At 31.3% G+C, this 21,134-nt stretch overlaps 4 protein-coding genes and 1 long non-coding RNA gene across 6 annotated transcripts; 3 read left to right on the forward strand and 2 right to left on the reverse strand.

Moving 5' to 3' along the window:
* Positions 1-1,492: 1,492 nt before the first annotated feature.
* LOC122528045 lies at positions 1,493-12,025 on the reverse strand. Of its 2 annotated transcripts, XM_043652732.1 has the most exons (5): positions 11,132-12,025; positions 4,563-4,920; positions 3,626-3,940; positions 2,953-3,285; positions 1,493-2,872 (listed from the first exon to the last, which is right to left on the reverse strand). In XM_043652732.1, exons 2-5 carry the CDS (start codon positions 4,917-4,919, stop codon positions 1,493-1,495), a joined length of 2,385 nt encoding a protein of 794 aa, XP_043508667.1. In that variant the 5' UTR covers position 4,920; positions 11,132-12,025. The 2 variants fall into 2 exon arrangements, with proteins under 2 accessions (XP_043508667.1, XP_043508668.1); XM_043652733.1 differs by lacking the exon at positions 11,132-12,025 and having other exon boundaries at positions 4,563-4,923.
* Positions 1,665-4,927, forward strand: LOC122528054. Its single transcript, XR_006306478.1, has 6 exons — positions 1,665-1,803; positions 1,867-2,291; positions 2,378-3,264; positions 3,671-4,458; positions 4,569-4,672; positions 4,839-4,927. It is a non-coding gene; the product is annotated as an uncharacterized LOC122528054 (long non-coding RNA).
* LOC122528053 (IQ and AAA domain-containing protein 1-like) lies at positions 5,307-10,600 on the forward strand. Its single transcript, XM_043652745.1, has 9 exons — positions 5,307-5,694; positions 5,771-5,923; positions 5,988-6,121; positions 6,254-6,484; positions 6,560-6,861; positions 7,461-7,968; positions 8,247-8,587; positions 8,699-8,947; positions 9,635-10,600. Exons 1-9 carry the CDS (start codon positions 5,549-5,551, stop codon positions 10,040-10,042), a joined length of 2,472 nt encoding a protein of 823 aa, XP_043508680.1. The 5' UTR covers positions 5,307-5,548; the 3' UTR covers positions 10,043-10,600.
* Positions 12,026-13,490: 1,465 nt separating the features above from the next.
* LOC122528044 (putative leucine-rich repeat-containing protein DDB_G0290503) lies at positions 13,491-18,438 on the reverse strand. Its single transcript, XM_043652731.1, has 8 exons — positions 18,334-18,438; positions 17,987-18,029; positions 17,627-17,757; positions 14,442-17,540; positions 14,159-14,322; positions 13,873-14,077; positions 13,683-13,805; positions 13,491-13,605 (listed from the first exon to the last, which is right to left on the reverse strand). Coding segments are annotated over exons 1-8 (3,882 nt in total). The 5' UTR covers positions 18,336-18,438.
* Positions 18,439-18,540: 102 nt separating this feature from the next.
* On the forward strand, positions 18,541-20,615 carry LOC122528049 (homocysteine-responsive endoplasmic reticulum-resident ubiquitin-like domain member 2 protein). Its single transcript, XM_043652740.1, has 4 exons — positions 18,541-18,998; positions 19,343-19,749; positions 19,828-20,193; positions 20,268-20,615. The coding sequence occupies exons 1-4, from the start codon at positions 18,864-18,866 to the stop codon at positions 20,551-20,553; spliced, it is 1,194 nt and encodes a 397-aa protein (XP_043508675.1). The 5' UTR covers positions 18,541-18,863; the 3' UTR covers positions 20,554-20,615.
* The last annotated feature ends 519 nt before the right edge of the window (positions 20,616-21,134 follow it).

The following is a 21,134-nucleotide window of genomic DNA, read 5'->3' on the forward strand; positions in this document are numbered from 1 at the left end:
GACCAACTTGAAATTCGAATTCGAAATTTTATAAGGTTTCGAAACTTGAAGTGCTGATTTTATTTTCTTCTAAAAACTGAAGTTAACACTTTTATATAAATTTTTATTGGCCACAGTTAAACAAAAATATAACAACACAAATAAATAAAAAAACATACAAAAATATCTAATCCAAATTCTTATTTGAAAACGCTAACATTCGAATCTAATCTATTTTGTTTATAGATTACAGTCTTGGATTTACTGAAAAGTTTCAGAGTATATCATTAATGACGGTGTAATAAGATTTTTTTTTTTTTTATAGATTCTTAGATATTTTGGATATTTTATATTATTGTTTCAGAATTACTTGATGGCGTATCCATTTATATCCTTAAAAACAAAAAAGTTTGTTCATCGGTCATCCAAAACAAAAAAGTTGGTTCGGTCATCCAAAAGTTGTAAAGCATCTTGCATCGAACATTTAATATGTACACATAAATCGAACATTCTTTATTCACAGTGCAAATGATTATTATTCATTCATTGATTTTATACTTTTTCTTATCTGAATTTGAAGAGTTTCAAATTATGAAAAAAATACAAAGTTTGAATTCTCGAAACTCGAAACTTTTTTAGGTTTTGAGGTTTTGAGGTTTCGAATAACTCATCCTATATATTTAACATTTAATTTGTACGTATGTAACAATTTCTCAAAAACCACTAGACGATCAGAAAAAAAGTTAATAGTTTTTCATCTTATAAAGTAAAATTTGGTTGTAAAAATAAAAATATAGGCGTAAAATTAATATTTATTTCATGTAAATTTCAATTTTTCATGAATCTAATAATGATAATTATGCAACATTAATATCTTACATTAAATTTGTAAATCATTCTTACATATTATAATTTAAAAAACGTAATTCTATTTACATAACACATAATATATTCTAAAATTAATAATATATTACAACAAAAAACATTTAGTGACAATGCTATACAATACAAAAATGTTATAAATTTACTTCTTAAAACTTACAGAAAGTATTTACATTTTCATAAGGTATGTAAGTATCAAGCGATAAAAATATTGGAAAACTGTATGAACTAATATTATTGTATATATGTCTTTATTTAAAATGTTAATTTCATACAACTTCCTTTTTATCATATGTTATTATTAACTGATATAAATTATTGTGGCAGTGTAGAAACTGGATGTTTTGAATATTCTTAAATTGTTATTATAATCTGTTTGTGCCATTTTTTGATATATTCAGTTGTATTTTTATTTATCCTTAAAATTTTTTATGATTTACTATTATTCTACTATATTTAAAATTATTGATTTTATGACTAGTAGTTCATAGAAATAAACTTGTACGACAAGATCAACTACAACATTTTTCATTTGACTCAAAAATATGGATTTCATTTTTAAATAGTCAACAACAAATAGGCTGTGATTATTTACAAAATGAGAAACAGAATTATACTCGATGAAGATGATTTAAACTTTTGTTGTAGCTAATAATTTAATATAATGTGCTTTGTGAGTTATTTCAAATTCCTGTGCCGGTAAGAAACATTGTGTCTGTATCCTGGGATGTCTCACTCTTTTCAAAACGCTTCTACCAATTAGTACAAACGTGATTAAAAGAACACAACTAGCTCCGATTGTCGCTAAGACAATTAGCTCCGTATTTTGCTTAAATCCTTGCACTTCGACGCAGCGTAATCTATCTTGATTATTTACAAAGTTCGCGATAACATCTTCTTCACTGATTTCATCAAGACTTGCGCAAACTTTATAATGACCAGGTAACAGTACAGCTAGCGTTACAAACGTTAAACTGCAATTCAGTTTTCGCTTATTCACCGCAGATTCAGCATCAAAAACGATGACAGAAAGTTCGCATTCAGGTAGATTCAACTTTTTCGAGATTGATAAGCTAACGTCGACGTACATGAAACCTTGGTCAGATACGTTTACGTGTACTCCAGTTATCCTGGTGTCTAACGACGAAGAAGACCCTGACACTGCAGTTTCTTGATTTTGTTGTAATACTCGCTTAGATTCTTCTAATGTAATTACATCACTGCAACCCAAACCTAAAGAAACATCATCGTAGCTATTTGGTACTAGGAGTACTACGCAATAGCGATATTTATGGCTTGGTTGTAAATGTAATGAAGCAGGTATGGCGATCGGAAGTGAACAAGGATCTTTCATCATACGTGAGTCGCAATGAAGAGAACTAGAATCTGTTTGAACCTCGCTATCACCTATGGTTTCATATACAATTAGGGTATCACATGTATATCGCTCTGCGCATGGTTCTACATGCCATAAGAGATTAATACCGATTGATTTGTCATAATGAAATTCTTTCAGTGTTAATTGAGCACCAGCTAGAGGCAGTCTGGTCATGATTGGCGGTGTCGGCTCACCACAAAGGAGGCTACCGGGAGAGACTTGCGTCAGTATACCATTTTCCAAAGCGGGTGGTGTTGCACAGACCGCTGAAGACTTATCTTCTTCGTTCAAGCTGGAATTACTTAACCAATTGGCGAATTCTAGAAGCGTACAATCACAATTCAAAGGATTGTCGGCCAAGGAAAGTTTTGTAAGCCGTAACTTGGACGTTGGTACATCGCTTGCCACCATTGTGATGTCATTATCATCGAGACGCAAATCTTGAAGACTTTTTAATGGTACCACCAAGTCAGCAGTCAGAGATCGCAAAAAATTATGCGTCAAATCCAGAGTTACTAATTTTTCTAAATGTGCCAAAGAAGCGCTGGATACCGCAACGATGCGATTATTTGCTAGATCGAGTCTAGTGAGAGTCGATAGGTATTTGAACGAATGATCCTCCAATACATCAATCTGTGTAAAAAGTAAAAATGAATAATAATTCATACTTATAAATTCAAATTCATAATTTATGAAACTCCGATATAAATTACCTGATTGTGGCTTAAACTCAGATAAGTTAAATTCTTTAAACCCACAAGAGCTCCTTGCTGTACATTTATTAGCTCGTTTTCAGACACAGTTAAGAAACGTAATCGTGGCATTTGAGGAAGAAGATTTGGACCCATTGGGCCCAACAATAAATTGTTGGACAAATCAAGTTCCTCCAAACTTTTAAGTCCTCTGAGGGCTGAGAGTGCTGACACGCTTAAACGATTACCGCGTATCCTCAACGAACGTAGCAAAGGCAGTGCGACAAAAGCTTGAGGCGATAATTGCGACAATAAGTTGTCACACAAATCTAAGTATGTCAAATTTGATAAGCCCTGAAATGTTTCAATAAATGTTTCATCAATTCTCTTGACTACTTTAACCTTGTTACAAACTTCGAATCTTTTTTATCCAATGGCGTTTTTATTTCTTCTTTCTTTTTTTTTTTAATTTTACGTTTTCCAAAAGATATGTATCGAAATTATGCTCGTTAACTGATTAAAAATAAGCATATTCTTTAGATAATATAAAGTTTTTATTTAAAAAAACAAGGAAAAAAAGTACTGTCAGAAATATGAAAAATCGTAGCAGACTTAAGTTTTATGATTAATTTCTGTTTCTATAGTTATTTGATAATTATAATGGACGTTTGATAACAAAATTTTGAAATTTTACCTTAAAAGACTCAGCCTCCAACGTCTTTAATTTATTCTGAGACAGATCCAATCTTTCTAAGCCGATTAAATGCGATAAAGCTGCAGTAGGTACAGAATCTAATAAATTGTTCGGAAGTCCAAGAGCTTGAAGAGGTGTTACAAGACCAATAAAAGCATTTTCATGAACGCGTCTCAATTCGCCGGTAGAAACGACGAATCCGTGCAAGGCAACATCCTCGAGGAAACGAGCTGGTAGCATTGAGATTCCCGTCACTGTTACATCTAGTAAAGAGATCGTTCCTGGACGGCTGAATCTTAAGTGTTGACTGATAATCTACATAAATAACATTCCAGTTAAATAACTTGGCATTTAAATTAATAAACTGAGACTGTGACACAATTCTAATATAGCTAACAAATAGCAACATGCAATATTTGCAATTATTCAAACGAAGAATTCAATTAATCTCGTGTTAAAAATTTAATTAACAAGAGTCATTTGATTCACGGAGATATTGTGAGACAAGAATTATTCGTCGAAGTGGTAACGGGACATTCAACACAAAATAGCGAGTATGTATGGGATAGAAGAGGACAATCACAATAGTTACTTGGAAAAATACATACGATCTGTATTTCATTCGTAGTGTATACACCCACGCTCGCTTAGCAAATACTTAAAAAAAAAAAAAAAAAAAACGGCTGACCTCGATAATATAGACAAATAATAAGTTTGTTTATTGTGTCGCAACGAATGTTTTCTAAAAGATATAAAAAAGTGATGTAATAAAAACATAAATTTTGAGGAAGGAACCGAACATTCAAATTTGACTTTCGCATTTAATTAAACGTGTATGCTAAATTGCTGCTAAATAAATAATTTTTCAATTCATTTTGTCCACTTACATATATAAGATAAAATATTACGAGATATGAAAATGTTACACAAAAATTACCTGCAGTGCTGTTCTATCACCGGTGCATCTTAATGTGTGTGGAAAGTCGCAGGAACACTCGACGCCCGCTTTTGTAATATTTGGACATTCCCAAACCATATCAGACGAAGGTGAGTATGCGTGGGACGGGTCTTCAACATTTTTCTCGTTCTGGCTTTTTACAGTATTTGATGAATTAACCATCGTTTTCTCGGCTTTATTTAAACTAGATGTTGTTATGACCATCGATGCCGAGGTAGTCATCGAGATCGTATTGATGGTCGTTTCATCTTCCAGGAAATCACTCATCATTGCGTCTATGCAAGACGCCATCATTGTTAACAATAAAATTAGGGAACATCGTGGCGTCCACAGCATTCTGAAATAAAATTATTTCGAAAAATTCATATGATTATGTTTAAAAAAAAAATGTTCGTATTCAAGGAAACAGACTTCGAGTATATTTCATTAAAAATTATCTTGGTACATGCGCACTTGGTAAGTTTTCAAACTCGATTTTGATTTAAAAAAAAACTTGATTCATTTTTATACATAGAATACACACATTTTTTACTCATTCTTGTACATAAAATAACCTCCTGTTCGTTATTTTTTTTCTACCAAATTTGGAATTAGGTAAATTTCTAATCAATTTTTCCGAGCACGATTTTCTCAGAAACAAATCCTCGAATGAAAAAACTTTTTTCTTTATTTTCGATTCAGTTTTTTATATAAAATCATCCCTTTCACGATTGTACAATTGTACTCTGCATATAATATTTATACAGAAAATAAATGAGTATGAATAATGGCGCAACAAGTGTCGACTGAATTTCGTCCTATAACTTGATCGTGTCATTTCCAGTATCACCATCCACTTCAATTAACCCAATTTGTTAGTTTCCGATCATCTGAAAACTTAAAATCATCCAACATGAACAATCAATCAATAGTCTAATAAGAAATTTGTATAACACAAAATTGTCAGCGAAATCGTCTAAAAATCAATGTCCTATGCTTATTACACGGATTTATGGCTTATCACGCGAAACGACTTGGACAAGTTAATAGAATTAGATCGAAAACTGCAACAGCAAACACGAACGCGTACAAGACAAGATGGGTTGAATTTACTACTTCCAACGTATCTCAGGTGTTGAGATCTATCCAATTATAAAATGTAATTTCATTATATGTAAATTGCAGAAGTTAATGGGATACATTTTCAGATATCGTAATTTAGTGAAAAGATTGATAGTTTGTCACGATCAAATGGTTCAGACGCAGAAACGAGACTTGATAAAACGGGTTCTGGATTGTGCAGTCGGCCGAATGCTGGAATACAAGAAAGAGATCGTTAACTTGGACTGCAGTGATTATCAGTTTAGTAATTTCATTTTAAAACGTTCACATTTCAGAAGAAATATATTGATGTCAACTGTGCAGATGGCCTGACGACTTTATGAATCAATTAAAATACACACCAGACGACGTAGAAATTCTTGTATCCGCATCGAGTAAAGACGTCATCGAACAGCGTAGAGAACGTATTCAAAAACTGATGGAAGACGCTCATAAAAGTTATAGAATTATTCGACTTTAATAACTTTAAACTGCAGATATTCATGCTTAAATAACTTAAATAGCAATATGTGAAAATATATATCAAAGCCGGAAACATTATTTTTGGGGTTTCTATTTATTTTAAATAGTAACCGAAGAAATCGAAAGCAAAGAACATTCTGTGATGGAAATAACGGAGGCGACCGAAAGCGCAATAAAATTGAGGAGAAGGAGAGTTAGAGAAATAATTTCGGAACCGTTGCCTGTACAAGAAAGGATTCGAACATCTCGAGAAATTGCTGAAGAAACAATGCGAGCAGCGATATTGCTCATTCAGTCCCACGAAAGAGCAAGAATAGGTCGTTGCGTTGGAATCGACGGTAAAACCAAATAAATTTGTTCTTTAATACCGTCAACTGTTTTCATATAAAAATGTCTACGTTTTGATAACGTAGCACAACGAATGCACAATTACAACAAGAAGGTAGAAATGGGATTTATCGTACCGAAAAAATTGCACAAAAGTACGTACGAAAATGCTGCTGAAACCATACAGCGAGCCTGGAGAATACACGTAGCGAGGAAGAAAATGAGAAATCGAAACGAACGTACGGAAGAATTATTGGGCATAGCAATACCTAGTTGGAAATCTCAAGATGTTTTCAAGAAAGACAGGGAAAATTTTCAGAAAAAATTAACGTTAATGCCGGGATTTGCTAATGAAATCATAAAGGCGACAGAGAAGGAGCGAGCAAGAGTAATCTTCTTTGAAATTGATATCTTAATATCTGTATTTAACGAAAACTGAGTCATTGTTGTAAATGATAAATCTTTTCTTTTCTTTTATTTATTGTTATAAATGATAAATCTTTTATTTTATTGTACATGTATAATGCTATAACGAAAACCTACTGAAAACATTTATGACAATTAAATTTTACTTAGTACTTACTCGCGTTCCCTGAACTTTTACTGTCTTGATATCATTTTCATTTCAACATATAAAAAAGGATTGAAATAATAAAAAAAATTCTATATAGAAAAATCTTTTTCAAATTTAAGAAATTTTCCAACGACATATAACATATAACAGAATGGTGGAATGATTCAGTGTTAAAAGATAAAGTCACTTATGTAGTTTTATATGTAGTGTTATAGAATAAAAATATCAGGATTAAAATATAAACTAAAATGTCAGGATTAATCCAGTCTTTATTTGTGGGTCGATGAGGACATTCCAACATCAATACTCGAGAATTTACTAAAATCTCTGATATATTTAATTTTGATATTTACTACAATATTACAGTTTGCAATAATCGCAAATGAACTAAATTATTATTTATATCGTTTAAGCTGTGGAAAATCAGAGGTCCTGGTTTGATGGAGGATATTACTGATGAGATTCGAGAATGGTTCATAATGTGGTATAATGATGTGGGGCACTTTGATGCGTATCCAGTTGCACATTTAGGTGGCAGCGTGCTAATCGCTACCGGACAAACTTTAACACCACAGGAATACCTGGCGGAGAAAATGATCAAAGAAACAGCGAAAGCACCAACAATTACGAGGGCGAGACCCAAGGAAAAAGAGCCATGGATACGACAAACAAAGACGTTCTCTCTTCTTAACGAGGCTAACCAGGACTTTATTAATAACTGGAGTTTTCGACATCGTACAAATGAATATCGAGAGGAAATATACCACGATTTAATCAAGGATAAACTTTGTTACGAACTTCAATTAGAAATGAGGAAAATAGTCGATGAGTTGATGAGGCTGGAATTGAAAAAATTGAACGCAGCACTAACGAAAGACTATAAAGCTGATAAACGGACGCTTGTTATACCTACCGAGAAAAGTAAGATATTTAAATTAAATTTAACATAATACATAAATTTAATTCAATAGTAAATAAAATGAGAAATAAATCGCACCAAAAAGCGTGTTGCACACATCAAGGTATAATTAATCATTATCACAATTATTACCGCACATGCCTCGTGACAGCAGACTCTAGTTTTAATAATCTCCAATTGAAAATAGATAACAACTTGAAAATTCTATCGCTAAAAATCGAGATATTTAAAATTAATTATTATTCTTTCGTCATCAAATTCTCACTGACATCATTAATAGAAAGAAGAGCTAGAAAAGAAAAGGAGCAGAGAGTCCCGAGCGGTGAAAGCGTGGAAAATAATTTTAAAGAGTTAGTCAGAGCTAATATCATTAAAGATTATCCCAAAACATTCCTCAACGATTGGATAGGAGATCTTTCATATCAAAATTACGAAGCAGCTCGGGAAGCACGAAATTATAATCATCGAATGGGCGAAGTTAGACAGATTGTCATGGATTATTGCGTGCTTCCTCTCAGTTCGAGAGAAATTCATCAAGTCGCGCCTTTAATTCGAGCCGTTTGTATCTATGGTCTCGCTCGACACGGCAAGAATTTTCTGGTGAACGCAATCTGTTCCGAGGTTTCTATCCATTTTTTTTTTTTTTTTTTTTTTTTTTACTCCGATAGTATCTAAAACGTTTCAAAATCGACACTAATCAATAATTAATAAGCTAATAAATTTAAACCAAAGGTTGGAGCATTGCTATTCGATATGACGCCCACGGTGTTGGTAGACAAGTATATGGGACGAAAGAACGAGCGCAAATTAATGAACATGATCTCCGAGATAGCTCGAGCATACGCTCCTTCTGTAATTTTCATTGACAACAGTGAAAAGCTTTGGTCGAGAACGCTATCTGAGGAAGACAGACAGCTGAAACCGAAACGATTTGCTCGATACTATCCTCGATTAGTAAAGAGTATCAAACGTGGCGACCAGGTAAATCTACAACTAAAAAGTTATTTTAGTTAGGTGTATTATAATTCGTATTTCACCCGTTGTTACTCGAAACGATAAAAGAAAAAGAGTATTTTGATTTCGCAATCGAATGAGCTCACACGCAGTGTCTCACCTAAACTGGCGAGGAATGTTAAACTTGGTGATTTGGTAGCACCCACTTTATGAAATTCTTGATATTCCTGTTTCGACTCTTTCTCCGATATGAATGAACCACCTCAATAAGCCAGCTTCCCCTCTATCTTTTTTTCCAAACGTCTCGATCGTTCGAAGCTGGTCATCAATGGAACACCTCCTACCGAACCATCGGAACGTAGGTGGTACCGAGTTAACGTAGGATTTAGAGTGTCGGTGATTCCGAACAAGATACTGTTACTCATTGGCGTAAAATATTCTACGATATAAAATTGACATTACGATGAATTTAACAATCCGAATATAAGAAAGAGGAAACTATTACGTGAAATCATTTTTCTAATATATTACTAAATGGCTGATTGCTAAACCATAGATTTTTACGCACTTATGAAAGAAATTACAAAATGTATACGTACAAAGTTAATAATTAGCAATAGAGTGCTAAATAGTTTACTGATTACTTTTCGAAAGAATGTTGAATGAATGTTCGATACAATCGTTCGATACACTGGAACGTAATATATTTTCCAGATCCTATTTCTCACGACCTCCTCAGAACCATATAAAGCAACAAGACCCTTCATCAGGATCCACGACAAGTTCATAATGATTCCTCTCACGGACTACAACACATTGTACATGTTTTACAAAGATCTGCTGATGAAGTATCACGGAGTTAATCGCGATATCGACATTTCCACGATGGCAAAGATGTCCGTAGGCATTCCGTTGGAATTCATAAAAAACACGGTGGATAATGTCCTAAATCTTCGACGAAGGATCAGTTTGAAATTCAAGCCACTAGCTGTATCGGAAATCATGGACGAGGTATTAAAATATGAGCCACCTCGGGCGAAAACGCTCTCTGAATTGGCAAAATTTGAGAATCGTACGCCGCTCGCTAGAAAAAGAGCTGGATTGAGAAAGCAAGAGTCTTGAAATATTAAAGAAAAATGGCAGATGGAAGAACTGTTGAAAAAGAACGAGCATGAAATATGAAATTAAACGAGAAAGATCATGATTTTCTGTTCTAGATAGGAAGGGAATGGAAACGCTAGAAAATTGTCGGGTAAACCGTGGGATGTTAACGTGGATGTTAGAAGTGCGACTGCTTTTTTCACGTTGAAAATGCTACGTGTTGATTTGTTATTAAGCAATCGAGAAAAGTCAAAGTTTAAAATAAACCCGCGAAGGAAGCTAGAAGACGTAAACATAAACAGCCGTGTATAACGTTCAAAGATAGTGACCTTTCTGTCACTATTGTAAGTTCTCGTTGAAAGAAGCATGATCATCGATTGAGCGATTCCTTCCTTCTTTCGTATCACGATTCGCCAATGTCCGTCTCCTGACGTGAAACTGGTTTTCGCCTTCGCGGGATATTAAAAGCGATTATCAAAAAACGGCAGACAAACATAACGACGAACATCGTAAAGAACTTTATAATCACGTTTATGTTACAATTTCCATTCACGAGCTTTTTGAAGAATATACATATGTTTCCTCTAAAAGCATTCTTAAAAAATTTCTTAAAAATTTTCAAACAAGTTTTGTAAAACTTATACGCTATAGCTTAATCGAGTAAAAAAAAAAGTTAATATTTCATAAGGTGAATAAATAAATAAATTCAATAGTAAAGGGTGGATACATATATGTTCAATAAACTTTATTGTATGTATTCTTCGAAGACTTTTGAACAAAATTACAAAACTAATTGAAACTTTGATTAAAGGTACAATAATTCGCTTGCAGTAACTCATGATTGAATTAAACTGATGATGAATTTAATTCAATGAATGATTTCGATTTTAATGAATGAAGATACTCAAAAATTGAGAAAATTGAATAGAAAAGTGAAATCTCGAAAATAGTACACTTGGGATTAATAAAAGTGTAAAGAAAACGCTAATAATTAATTGCTTACAGTAGAAAATATCGGGGGCAGGCAGGAATGGTAAGGAACAGGGGACAAGCAGGAATTCATCTCTAAAATTCATTGTCAGAGGTTCTTACACGTATGTATACACGTACCTATAGTAATATATGTCCCTTTGATCTGGGATTTGTGGCCCCTGTGGCTCTCTTCACGCGCGGCACACGTACACGCGGCTGGTACGTCGTAGCACTCGCGCAGGCGCACTTACGCATCCAACCCACGTTGATTGTTGCACACAGGCAACACACGGTAACGTTAAGAGTAGGCACAAGCGGACCAATCGCACGCTCGCTCAACCGAAAGAGCTGTCACTCGGCCATAGGCGCGGACCTGCTTCAACTTCGAAACTGGACTGTTCTGGACCACGCTGTCTGCCACCTTTTTTTTATTCAAAATAGGCAAAAGGAACGGCAACACCCACGCCAGTGACGTGTTCGCGAGTGCATCTTCCTATGCGGCTAGTTTGAAGCCTCGCGTTTTCTCCTCTTGCAATTGTACCGACTTGTATTATACCGTCTCGTCTCTTACGGAGATTTCGGATTCAACGACCGATCGTATTATTGTGAACACAAAAAAGGAGAACGGTCGTGCAACGACGTCGTGCTAGCACACACTGTGCACGAAACATGCGGTGGGCACTCGTGTCGAGAAAACGACGCCTTCGCCGTGTCCACACGGTGGGGACTCCGCCGGTGCGTCCGTCTCTCTGTGTCTCTCGGTTTCCACATAGCATAGCCATGTATGGAACACGGGACGACGTTCTCTCTCTCGGCCCTTACGCCCACTTACACATTGCCGCTGTTGCTCCAGCAGCTATCCGCCTCGTACTTGTAGTCCAGAGCAAGTATCGTCGAACCGACGCGACGTCACCCGCCTCATTGACGTCGCCCTTCAATCTTGTCTTTCTTATTTGCTGGCCAAAGCTAAGCTCGAAATTAAGCCACGATACCGAAATCACTTATAGATCAAACTCGAAAATAGCATACCGCATTTTCGAATTCGGCGCGCGTACTCACACGTACTTTATTCTTCAGAATAAAGAACCTCAAAGAAGATTTGAGAAATAGGGACGCAGGAAGAAGAATCGTCATTTGAGGAAGAATTTCAATTTGAATATAATATTAATGATTGAAGGATTCATGTCGTTGTTTACGTATATCATATTGCTTTACCAGATTTAATTCTTCTTTATTTAATATTTTAATGATTTATTGTCCATCGTTAAGATTTATCATTCTTGGTTGTTTAACATGATCATTGGCAATTTCACAATTGGATATTCACGTGCAATCATGCTTCGCTTCAATGTAATAAAAGGCCTTTTGGTGGCCAATTCTAAAGGTTTGCGGGATCTTCGCGAGAAGTATTTTTTGACATTGGAAATCGGTCTGTCGCTGTTACGAAATCATATAAAACCGGGCCTTTACACCCACGCGAGTAGGACTGGCGTAATTGCGGTGAAAGAAAGTTTGATTTCTTTAAGGAGCCATATGTTTATAATGTATTAATCGAAAAGTAATATTTAATGGTATACACCAATAATGTTAATTTCCTTTTTTAATATTAATAAACAAGTTTCTGTATAATAACGTTAATACTTATATGATATTTTTGTGTGTAAATTTGGAAATATATTAAATATTATATTATAAATAAATATATTAAATATATTATTAAATATATATCATAAATTTGAGGTGGAAATTTATGTTTCTTACAAACAAAAATTAATATTGGTGAATAATTCTTGTAACATTATGTTATATTATGTTCTATCAAGATTTTCTCTTTTTGCTTCACTAATTTCTCCGTCTCTGTGCAAAAATTTTCAGAATTTTTTAAAAATTAAATAACTGAAAATTTCTAATGTAAAAATCAGAAGAATATAATATTTTTCAATAAAAAAATCTAAAGTTTGGTTTAAAATAGTTTTGTCTTCGTTTTAAGATCCAAATTATTCAAACAGAAGTAAAATTTTATAAATTCCCGGAAAGTTTTTGTGCAATTTTAATACAAATTTTAATATTGATAGAAAGCCAGCTGTTTGCACGATATTATTGAAAGGGTCATAAATATTTGAATAAAAAATTGGCTGAATCAGAGAATTAGTTAATTATATATAATCTTTTCTTGTAACTTTATGTTTCTGTACTATTATACACATGAAAAAAAAAATTTTTGAATCGCAACTCTAAACAAATAAATATTTGCTTAGTAGAGTTCTAAATAAAAAAATATTTAATTACATTAGGATAATTTCGTCATGTAATTTAATTATCTGTACAATATTAGCTTAGAAAAATATAAAATATTTTATTATGCATGCGCATGATGAGCGTATAAAACATTATTACAATATAATTAATTCAGTTATTTAGAATCAAGTTCCATTAATTAATTATTGCATTTTAATTGATATATCTTCATGGAGAATGTGCTAATATAATTTTTCAATCATATAACAGACTCTTCCACTAAATATATATAATCTTTCACATCGTTTATATATTTTCGTAAAAACTTATGATCCCTTTTTATATTCATTATCAATTTTTTAACATCTTCCTCCCTATAAAATAATTAAGTTAGTAAAGTGAAATAATTCTTTATACTTTATATCGTCCATCAAATACTTTTGAAACTGACCTCACGGAACCCATAAGACAATGAATGGAGATGTTCCGAGGTTCAATCTTGTCAAATGGTTTGATATCAATTGTAATCTCTAATATTATGTTTCCCGTTCTAGTTTGCGATACAAAAGATATTCTAAAATAAAAGAAAAATGCACATACTGTATTGAATATAAAAATTATATAGATCCTATAATACTTACCGATCACGAGTTATTTCCATTAAATTTAAATCATTCAAACATTTCAACTCGAACATAAAATCCATAGCTAGCTTTACTTCCTTCGAAATGAAATCTAACATCAATAATATATCTTCACGATTTTTGTACAAATCTAACAACTTTTTTACGTCTAACTTTTCTAAAATTATCCGGTGAACTATATTCATGAGTACATCCGCGTCATCTAATAAATCAAAATATTTTTAAACAAGCTGCATTAAATATAAATTAATAGCTGTTCCGTTAATCTATTTCTTGAACTTACCTGCTAAACGAGAAATTAGTTTAATGTCTTTAATAAATTCATTATTTGTTACATCACGAAGATCCCGTATAAATATTACCACTAACAGTGAACACGATATAAAACCAGCAATAAACATATTTTTTTCAATATTTTCGTGGTATATTTCCCAAATAATTTCGTCACTAAAAAAATATTGCAAGAATTATTCGATATGGCATTAATGAAATAATGAAAGATTTAATAGTAAGAAAGATATTAATAGTAAATAATAGTAAATAAGATATTAAATATATTCAAGTACCTTTTCGTATAATCTTTCAATTCGTTCATTAAAAAAGAGAATAAGTTTAGTTCGATCGCAACATTTCCTTCTATGCAAGTATGAGTTTTCAAACATTGTTCCAATTTTTCATTTGTATAAGATTCTTTATTCATTTTCATCCTATTTATATCAACTGACTTGTCATCATCGTTAACTTTTAGAGTATTTTCACACATTGCTCTTACATTTGATAAACATTGTATGTTTTGATTTTCGAAATTAGAATTATTCAAGCATAAATCTTGAATATTTTCTTCAACATCAAACGTCTGAGATAATTTTTCAGTATCGTTCATTATCGGAGATGAACATTTTATAATTTGAGACTTTATATTGGTATTTCTCACATCTAGCAATTCCAATTTCTGAATTTCATCAGCTTGTACTTGATCAAGCTTTGAATTTGAAGACGCACATTTGATCATAAATGTGCAAGATTTTCGCACATTTTCATCTAATATATCCGCCTGATAATCATTGAAATTTGAAGTATCTTCGTGTTCATCATTTCTATTTTTTGAAAAACAATTAATTTCTTGATTACAATTAACGTTTATAGATTGATCTATATCTGATAAATCATCCAAACAATAAAATGTTGGCGTTTTAATCGATTCTAATATTTCTACATTTTCATTGAAAATTATATCACTTTTATTAATTGGGCATTCTTCATTATAATTTTCATTCTTTTGTAAACATTTTTCACTATTTAATACATTATTTTCTTGATTATTGATACCGAAATTATTATCATTAATTTGTAAAACGTTAGTATTTTCTTTGTTACTGATTGTAAAAGTATGATTACTGTCTAATGATTGAATTGTATATGTTCTTCTTGGATGTGATGTAATTGTTTGTGCATGTTTATCTTTATCTTTATTTAGCTTTGAATTTACAGCAGAAAAAAAATCATTTGACATAGAGTTATATGTAGTACAAGGTACTTCTGTGTTTTTTCTTAAACCTGAGACAAAAATATCTTGCTGTACTGACTCATGTAAACCCATGCTAGATGTAACATTTACAGAATTTTGAAGTTTAATTAAATTGGACTTATCCAGAACATTTTCTACCCTTTTTGAAAAATTATTTTCTTTATCTATAAACTTTTCTTCATCCGAAACAGTTTCTGAACTTAATGTACAAGGAATTGCTATAGTAGTAATATCTTTTAAGATATTATCTGTACAAGTTGTGAAATCTGCAAGATCTCTATTTTGAATATTATCAGATAATACTGACTGTCTAATTTTAATGGAATCTGTATCAGAATTTATTTCAGTTTGCGATTGCGTTGTTACTATAGCTATATTTTCATTTATATTTGTTTCACAGTCTGTTACTCTTGCTTTTCCGCTATTGTCTCTTACATCAAGTGGTAATATGTTTGTAAATGTAGAATTATTTTGAAAAATAATAGTTTTGTTTGATGATATATGACTATTACAGCTGCCAAATATTGAAGCTGAATTCGATTGGGTGTAAGAGGTATTTTGTATAGTTGTTTGTAAATTATTTTGGTGCTCCGATACTCTTATTTTTGGTGAAGTTGCTACATCTGTGGTGAATTCCATTGACTCACTAGAATACATTCTAGTTCTACTAAGATTTGCCAATGTTTCATAAATTGGATCAATTCTTAATTTTTTAATATTATTCTCTGGACTATTGAGATTAGTTGTATCTTCTCTATGAATTTTTGTATGTGCATTAGCTGGAACTACACTAGTTATTTCCATAGATGTATTTAATAATTTAGTTTTTTCATCTTGCTTTGCAATATTATATTCACATTGTGATAGTTTAGTGATAGTGCTATTCTCTGGATTATTAGGATCAGTTACTTCTTTTGTACAAATTTTTGTATGTGTATTAGTTGGAACTACACTAGTTACTTCCATAGATGTATTTAATAATTTAGTTTTTTCATCTTGCTTTGCAATATTATATTCACATTGTGATAGTTTAGTGATAGTGCTATTCTCTGGATTATTAGGATCAGTTACTTCTTTTGTACAAATTTTTGTATGTGTATTAGTTGGAACTACACTAGTTACTTCCATAGATGTATTTAATAATTTAGTTTTTTCATCTTGCTTTGCAATATTATATTCACATTGTGATAGTTTAGTGATAGTGCTATTCTCTGGATTATTAGGATCAGTTACTTCTTTTGTACAAATTTTTGTATGTGTATTAGTTGGAACTACACTAGTTACTTCCATAGATGTATTTAATAATTTAGTTTTTTCATCTTGTACATCATTAAAAAAAGTTGTTTTATTATCATTATCAACACAATAATTACTATTTGACTGCAAATTACACATAGATACTGCTGTAGTCATTTCCATTGAAATATTATGAAAGTTTTTAGTTCTATCATTTTCACATGTAGTCATCTTTACATTATTAATATTATCATTAATGACAGATAATAAGGGTACAGTTAATTCCATTGACATGTTTTGTATATTTTCTGATGGTAAAATAATTTGTGTCAGTTCCATTGATACATTTTCAGGCACCTTTTCAGTTACAGTATTTTTAATATAGTTTACATCAAAACATATGTTATTGCAAACAACTTTAGTTAAATCCGTACATATTTTCTTAACAGATTTAGTATTTAAATCATTATGATTTGATAACTTTGACATTTTTTCATTTAATTTTCTATTACAGTCTTCATACACAGTAATACTTTTTGATATGTGATTATCATTGTCTAATTGCAAATTAGTCAATGAAATAGATTTATTTTCTTCAACAACTGCATCATGAAGTGTAATTAATGGTTCAGTCATTAACATTTCATCTTGACAATTTACATTTTTAACTACATTTATAACATGTAAACTATCCTCTTTACTATTAACATTTTCTTCCATTACTTTATTGTAATCAGATTGTGCATCATTTTCATGATTATCAAAAAAATTCTCTTTAAATATACTTTCGATCTCACATTCTTTTTGATTAGAAGAACAAGGTATTTTAAGATTGCTTAAATCATTTTCTTCATATGTGTTGTTCCATACAGTTCCTTGCTCCAAAGAATTGCAAAATTCTCTGTACAATGTATTTTATATTATGAATTAACGGACAAACTATGAAAATTTATTAAAAATAGATTTTAAGGAATATAATTAACTCACTTGACATGTTTTTTTTCTGCAAAACTAACACGTCTTTTAATCTTTGTTGTAGTAGTAGGGCTATTTTCATTAGATGAACTACTAAAGTTTAAGTTCTGCAGAGGATGACGTGGTTTCGGAGGCTTAAGTATCTAATATTTGTAACAATGGTGTTAAACAAAATTTCTGAGGAACAAGTTAAACTTATTATTAAATCTAACCATATTAAATTAAACTGATTTAGTCGAGTCGATGTAGCTTGATATACAACTCAAGTTACAGTACACAAACTAAAGAAAAACATATAGCAAAAATATGTTACAGAATCAAAGCTAATATCAATATTTCTGCAAATATTTTTAAAAATATTAATATACTTACAGAAGACCGTCTTGAACTGTTTCTAGTAGATTTGAAAGGAATCCTATGGAAAAAAAAAATATTTTAAAAGTATCATAAAAAATGTTTTCATTCATAAATTACAACTTGTGTAAATAATTGTAAACAATTGAAAAATTGCGAAGTGAAGTTAAATAAATTTTCAACTCTGAATAATACAAACGTGTATAATAAACAATTGAAAAATCGAAATATACTGCAAGGTTAAATTTATATTAACATTATTTTCCGACAGTCAATGTTTACGACTTATCAATTTTCGCACAAGAAACAAACACTAAACTACTTCAATAAAACAGGTTTAATAAAATAAGTGAAATAATGCTCACATTGCATTGCATTTAAACTTTATTCAATTCAAATTCAAACTCAGAAATTTCGAAAACGTCAATTCTCTGGTAAAGGTTGCTAAATTCTATTGGCGCCAAACTGTAGCTACGATGCAGTTTTCATGAACTTTCATGCGTTACGATATTACCATAAAGCAATACGAACTTGAGAATCAGCTCTTATCAGAATATAAATAAATTGTAATCTACGACCAATGATAAATCGCCAAATACGCGATTCCATTTAGTGATGCTTACAAAAATATATCTACGATTAAATGTCCGCTTGAGTTACGAAGCTATGATACGTCAGCTATGAATGAATACCAAGTAAACAGTGGCAAGGATTTTGTGTAAATCGACAGATTGATTTGATGAAGGAAAAAAGAAAAGGAGATAAAGAGACGACGCTGCGTATAAGTCTTTCGAACGCAGTTATATCAGGCTGTTAGCATTGTTAATTAATTTCACCGAGTGGCTGAGAGTGAGAACAGCTGATCAAAGGAGACACAGGGCTAATTATATTAACGATGGAAAGAGCCGCGGTCAGAATAATAATAAAAGCACCGAATCAGCAGATTAAAGATCAAATAATAAATTGCAACATTGGGTGGACCGTGGGCCAATTGAAAGAATATTTGTCCGACGTTTATCCCAATAAACCAGTGAGTTTTACTTCAGTTTGCTTTTGTTTAGTGAATCTCGTCGTGTAAAATTTTGTGAAAGTTATATTCGATGAGATTAACATATCATTAATGTTTCGAGAGATGCAAAATAATTGTAAACATTTTCCTTGATTCGAATGTATTCTCCAGTATATTATTTACTGGAGATAATATGTTGATATTTTTACAGTTATAACGATTACAATTTAATTATCAATAGTAAAATAACTTTATTTTTCTCATTTATTTATAACAATTGATTTTTAATTCTGAGTCAGTTGCGGATAGCAAGAGTATTATGTATGAAACAGTATGCTAATAGATTTTCTTATTTGTATCCTTAGGAGCCAGCAAACCAAAAACTTATATATTCAGGACAATTATTAAATGATTCCGTGTGTTTAAAAGATGTGTTGAGACACTGTAATGGACAAGAGGATCAAACTTATATAATTCACTTGGTCTGCGCTTCACAAAAGACATTGACAAATAAAATAATGACTGACCAAGTCGTAGAAAACACAAATATAATTTCTGTTGTAAGAAGTACAGAACATATGAGATTAAATAACACGAATAATATACAAAATCAAAGTCAACATAATAACAATAACAATAATAATAATAATGTTGCTATGCAACATACTTCTGCACAACTGTACTCTACACAATATTTTGATCCACGGAATAGTCAACAAATGGCTTGGATGCAACAAGCATATAACCATTATTTTACACAATATATGCAATTGTAAGCAGTATTTTTGTAAATTTTACCTTAGTTTTGAAAATTATATATCATACAGTGAAAAGAAATATTTTATTACAGAATAGCAGCACAAGGAATACAATTACAAACTAGCATTCCATATGTTCAACAAATGAATGTCAATACAAATAATAGTGTTCAAAATCCATATACAAATAACACAAATAATAACAACAGCAATAATAATAATAACAATAACAACAACAATAATAATAACAATGTAGGTGACGAGCAACAACCTGGTGCTCAAGAAGGTGATGTTAATGGAGGAAATAATGGTGCTGGAGAAGATGGTGCATTTAACAGAGATTGGCTAGATGTTTTTTACATGCTGTCTAGAATAATTGTTCTTTTCAGTATAGTATATTTTTATTCATCTCCTCTAAGATTTCTGATTGTTACGTTTCTTGGCTTTGCAATGTATCTGTAAGTTAATACATATAAATATCATACATGCATTTCTCATTACAAATATGTATAATCAAATGAATACTTCATAGATATCAAGGTGGTTTTTTCCGAGTACAACCTATTTTATTAGCTGAAAATAATAACGGTAGAGGAGACCGGATGGATAACAATAATCAAATATTACAAAATGAAGCAATAGGACCTCAAGCTGTACCACAGCAACAAAATGGTCAAGTTCCAACAGTACAGGCAGAGGCAAGAACAAATGCAAATGAAGAACATGAAGAGGAGAGACCTGGTGCACTTGCTTTTACTTGGACATTTTTCAGTACATTTTTTGCATCGCTTATTCCAGATCAACCAAATGTTATTTAATTTTAATGAATGTCAATTTATTATATTTAACCTTGTTGTTATAAAGTTAAGTTTCTTTCTTTTATATATATTTTTAAAACAAAACATGAATCTAATGAGGTGGTCTCTTTTTGCATACATACTTAATAAATCTTGATATCAAAAGAAATGTTATTAAAAATTCTAAAAATTTTTGAGAAAAAATCTCAAAGAAATTTTACAAAGTTTTCAGATATACAAGAATTTTTCAGATAAGAATCTTGTATACAATAATAGATATATATACGTAGATACATATATTAAATATACGCTTAAAGTAAATAGCATTTTTATAAATATTGCTATTCATATACATCTAATAATTTTGTGCATTACTTTAATTCATTGAGATTGCCTCAAGATGTATAAACAGAATTAAATTTATAATCGCTGATCATTTTTGTAGGAAATGATTTTATAAGTTAAATTTAAATTTATTAATTTAAAAACATCCCAAAATATTTAGAATTTGTTTTATAATAAATTTCATGTTTTTCTAATTCTATAAAGGTACAACGAGAAAAATATATACTGTGTATATAAATAAAATTAATATAATGTAG

The sequence above is a fragment of the Frieseomelitta varia genome, unplaced genomic scaffold, assembly GCF_011392965.1.
Source record: "Frieseomelitta varia isolate USP_RPSP 00005682 unplaced genomic scaffold, Fvar_1.2 scaffold_244, whole genome shotgun sequence".
NCBI lineage: Eukaryota > Metazoa > Arthropoda > Insecta > Hymenoptera > Apidae > Frieseomelitta > Frieseomelitta varia.

Bases quoted from the DNA above. Each gene is read 5' to 3' on its own strand.
- LOC122528045 (XM_043652732.1), bottom strand. From the start codon at position 4,919: ATGCTGTGGACGCCACGATGTTCCCTAATTTTATTGTTAACAATGATG. The intron at 3,286-3,625 runs GTAAAATTTCAA...GAAACATTTCAG, and splicing joins TGGAGGCTGAGTCTTTTAAG to GGCTTATCAAATTTGACATA. The intron at 2,873-2,952 runs GTAATTTATATC...CTTTTTACACAG, and splicing joins TGAGTTTAAGCCACAATCAG to ATTGATGTATTGGAGGATCA.
- LOC122528053 (XM_043652745.1), top strand. From the start codon at position 5,549: ATGTCCTATGCTTATTACACGGATTTATGGCTTATCACGCGAAACGAC. The intron at 5,695-5,770 runs GTGTTGAGATCT...ATACATTTTCAG, and splicing joins CTACTTCCAACGTATCTCAG to ATATCGTAATTTAGTGAAAA. The intron at 6,862-7,460 runs GTAATCTTCTTT...ATATCGTTTAAG, and splicing joins CAGAGAAGGAGCGAGCAAGA to CTGTGGAAAATCAGAGGTCC.
- LOC122528044 (XM_043652731.1), bottom strand. The intron at 17,541-17,626 runs GTGAGTTAATTA...TACATTGTACAG, and splicing joins GCAGAAAAAAAACATGTCAA to AGAATTTTGCAATTCTTTGG. The intron at 14,078-14,158 runs GTAAGTTCAAGA...TTGATTTATTAG, and splicing joins ACTAATTTCTCGTTTAGCAG to ATGACGCGGATGTACTCATG.
- LOC122528049 (XM_043652740.1), top strand. From the start codon at position 18,864: ATGGAAAGAGCCGCGGTCAGAATAATAATAAAAGCACCGAATCAGCAG. The intron at 18,999-19,342 runs GTGAGTTTTACT...TTGTATCCTTAG, and splicing joins ACGTTTATCCCAATAAACCA to GAGCCAGCAAACCAAAAACT. The intron at 20,194-20,267 runs GTAAGTTAATAC...AATACTTCATAG, and splicing joins CTTGGCTTTGCAATGTATCT to ATATCAAGGTGGTTTTTTCC.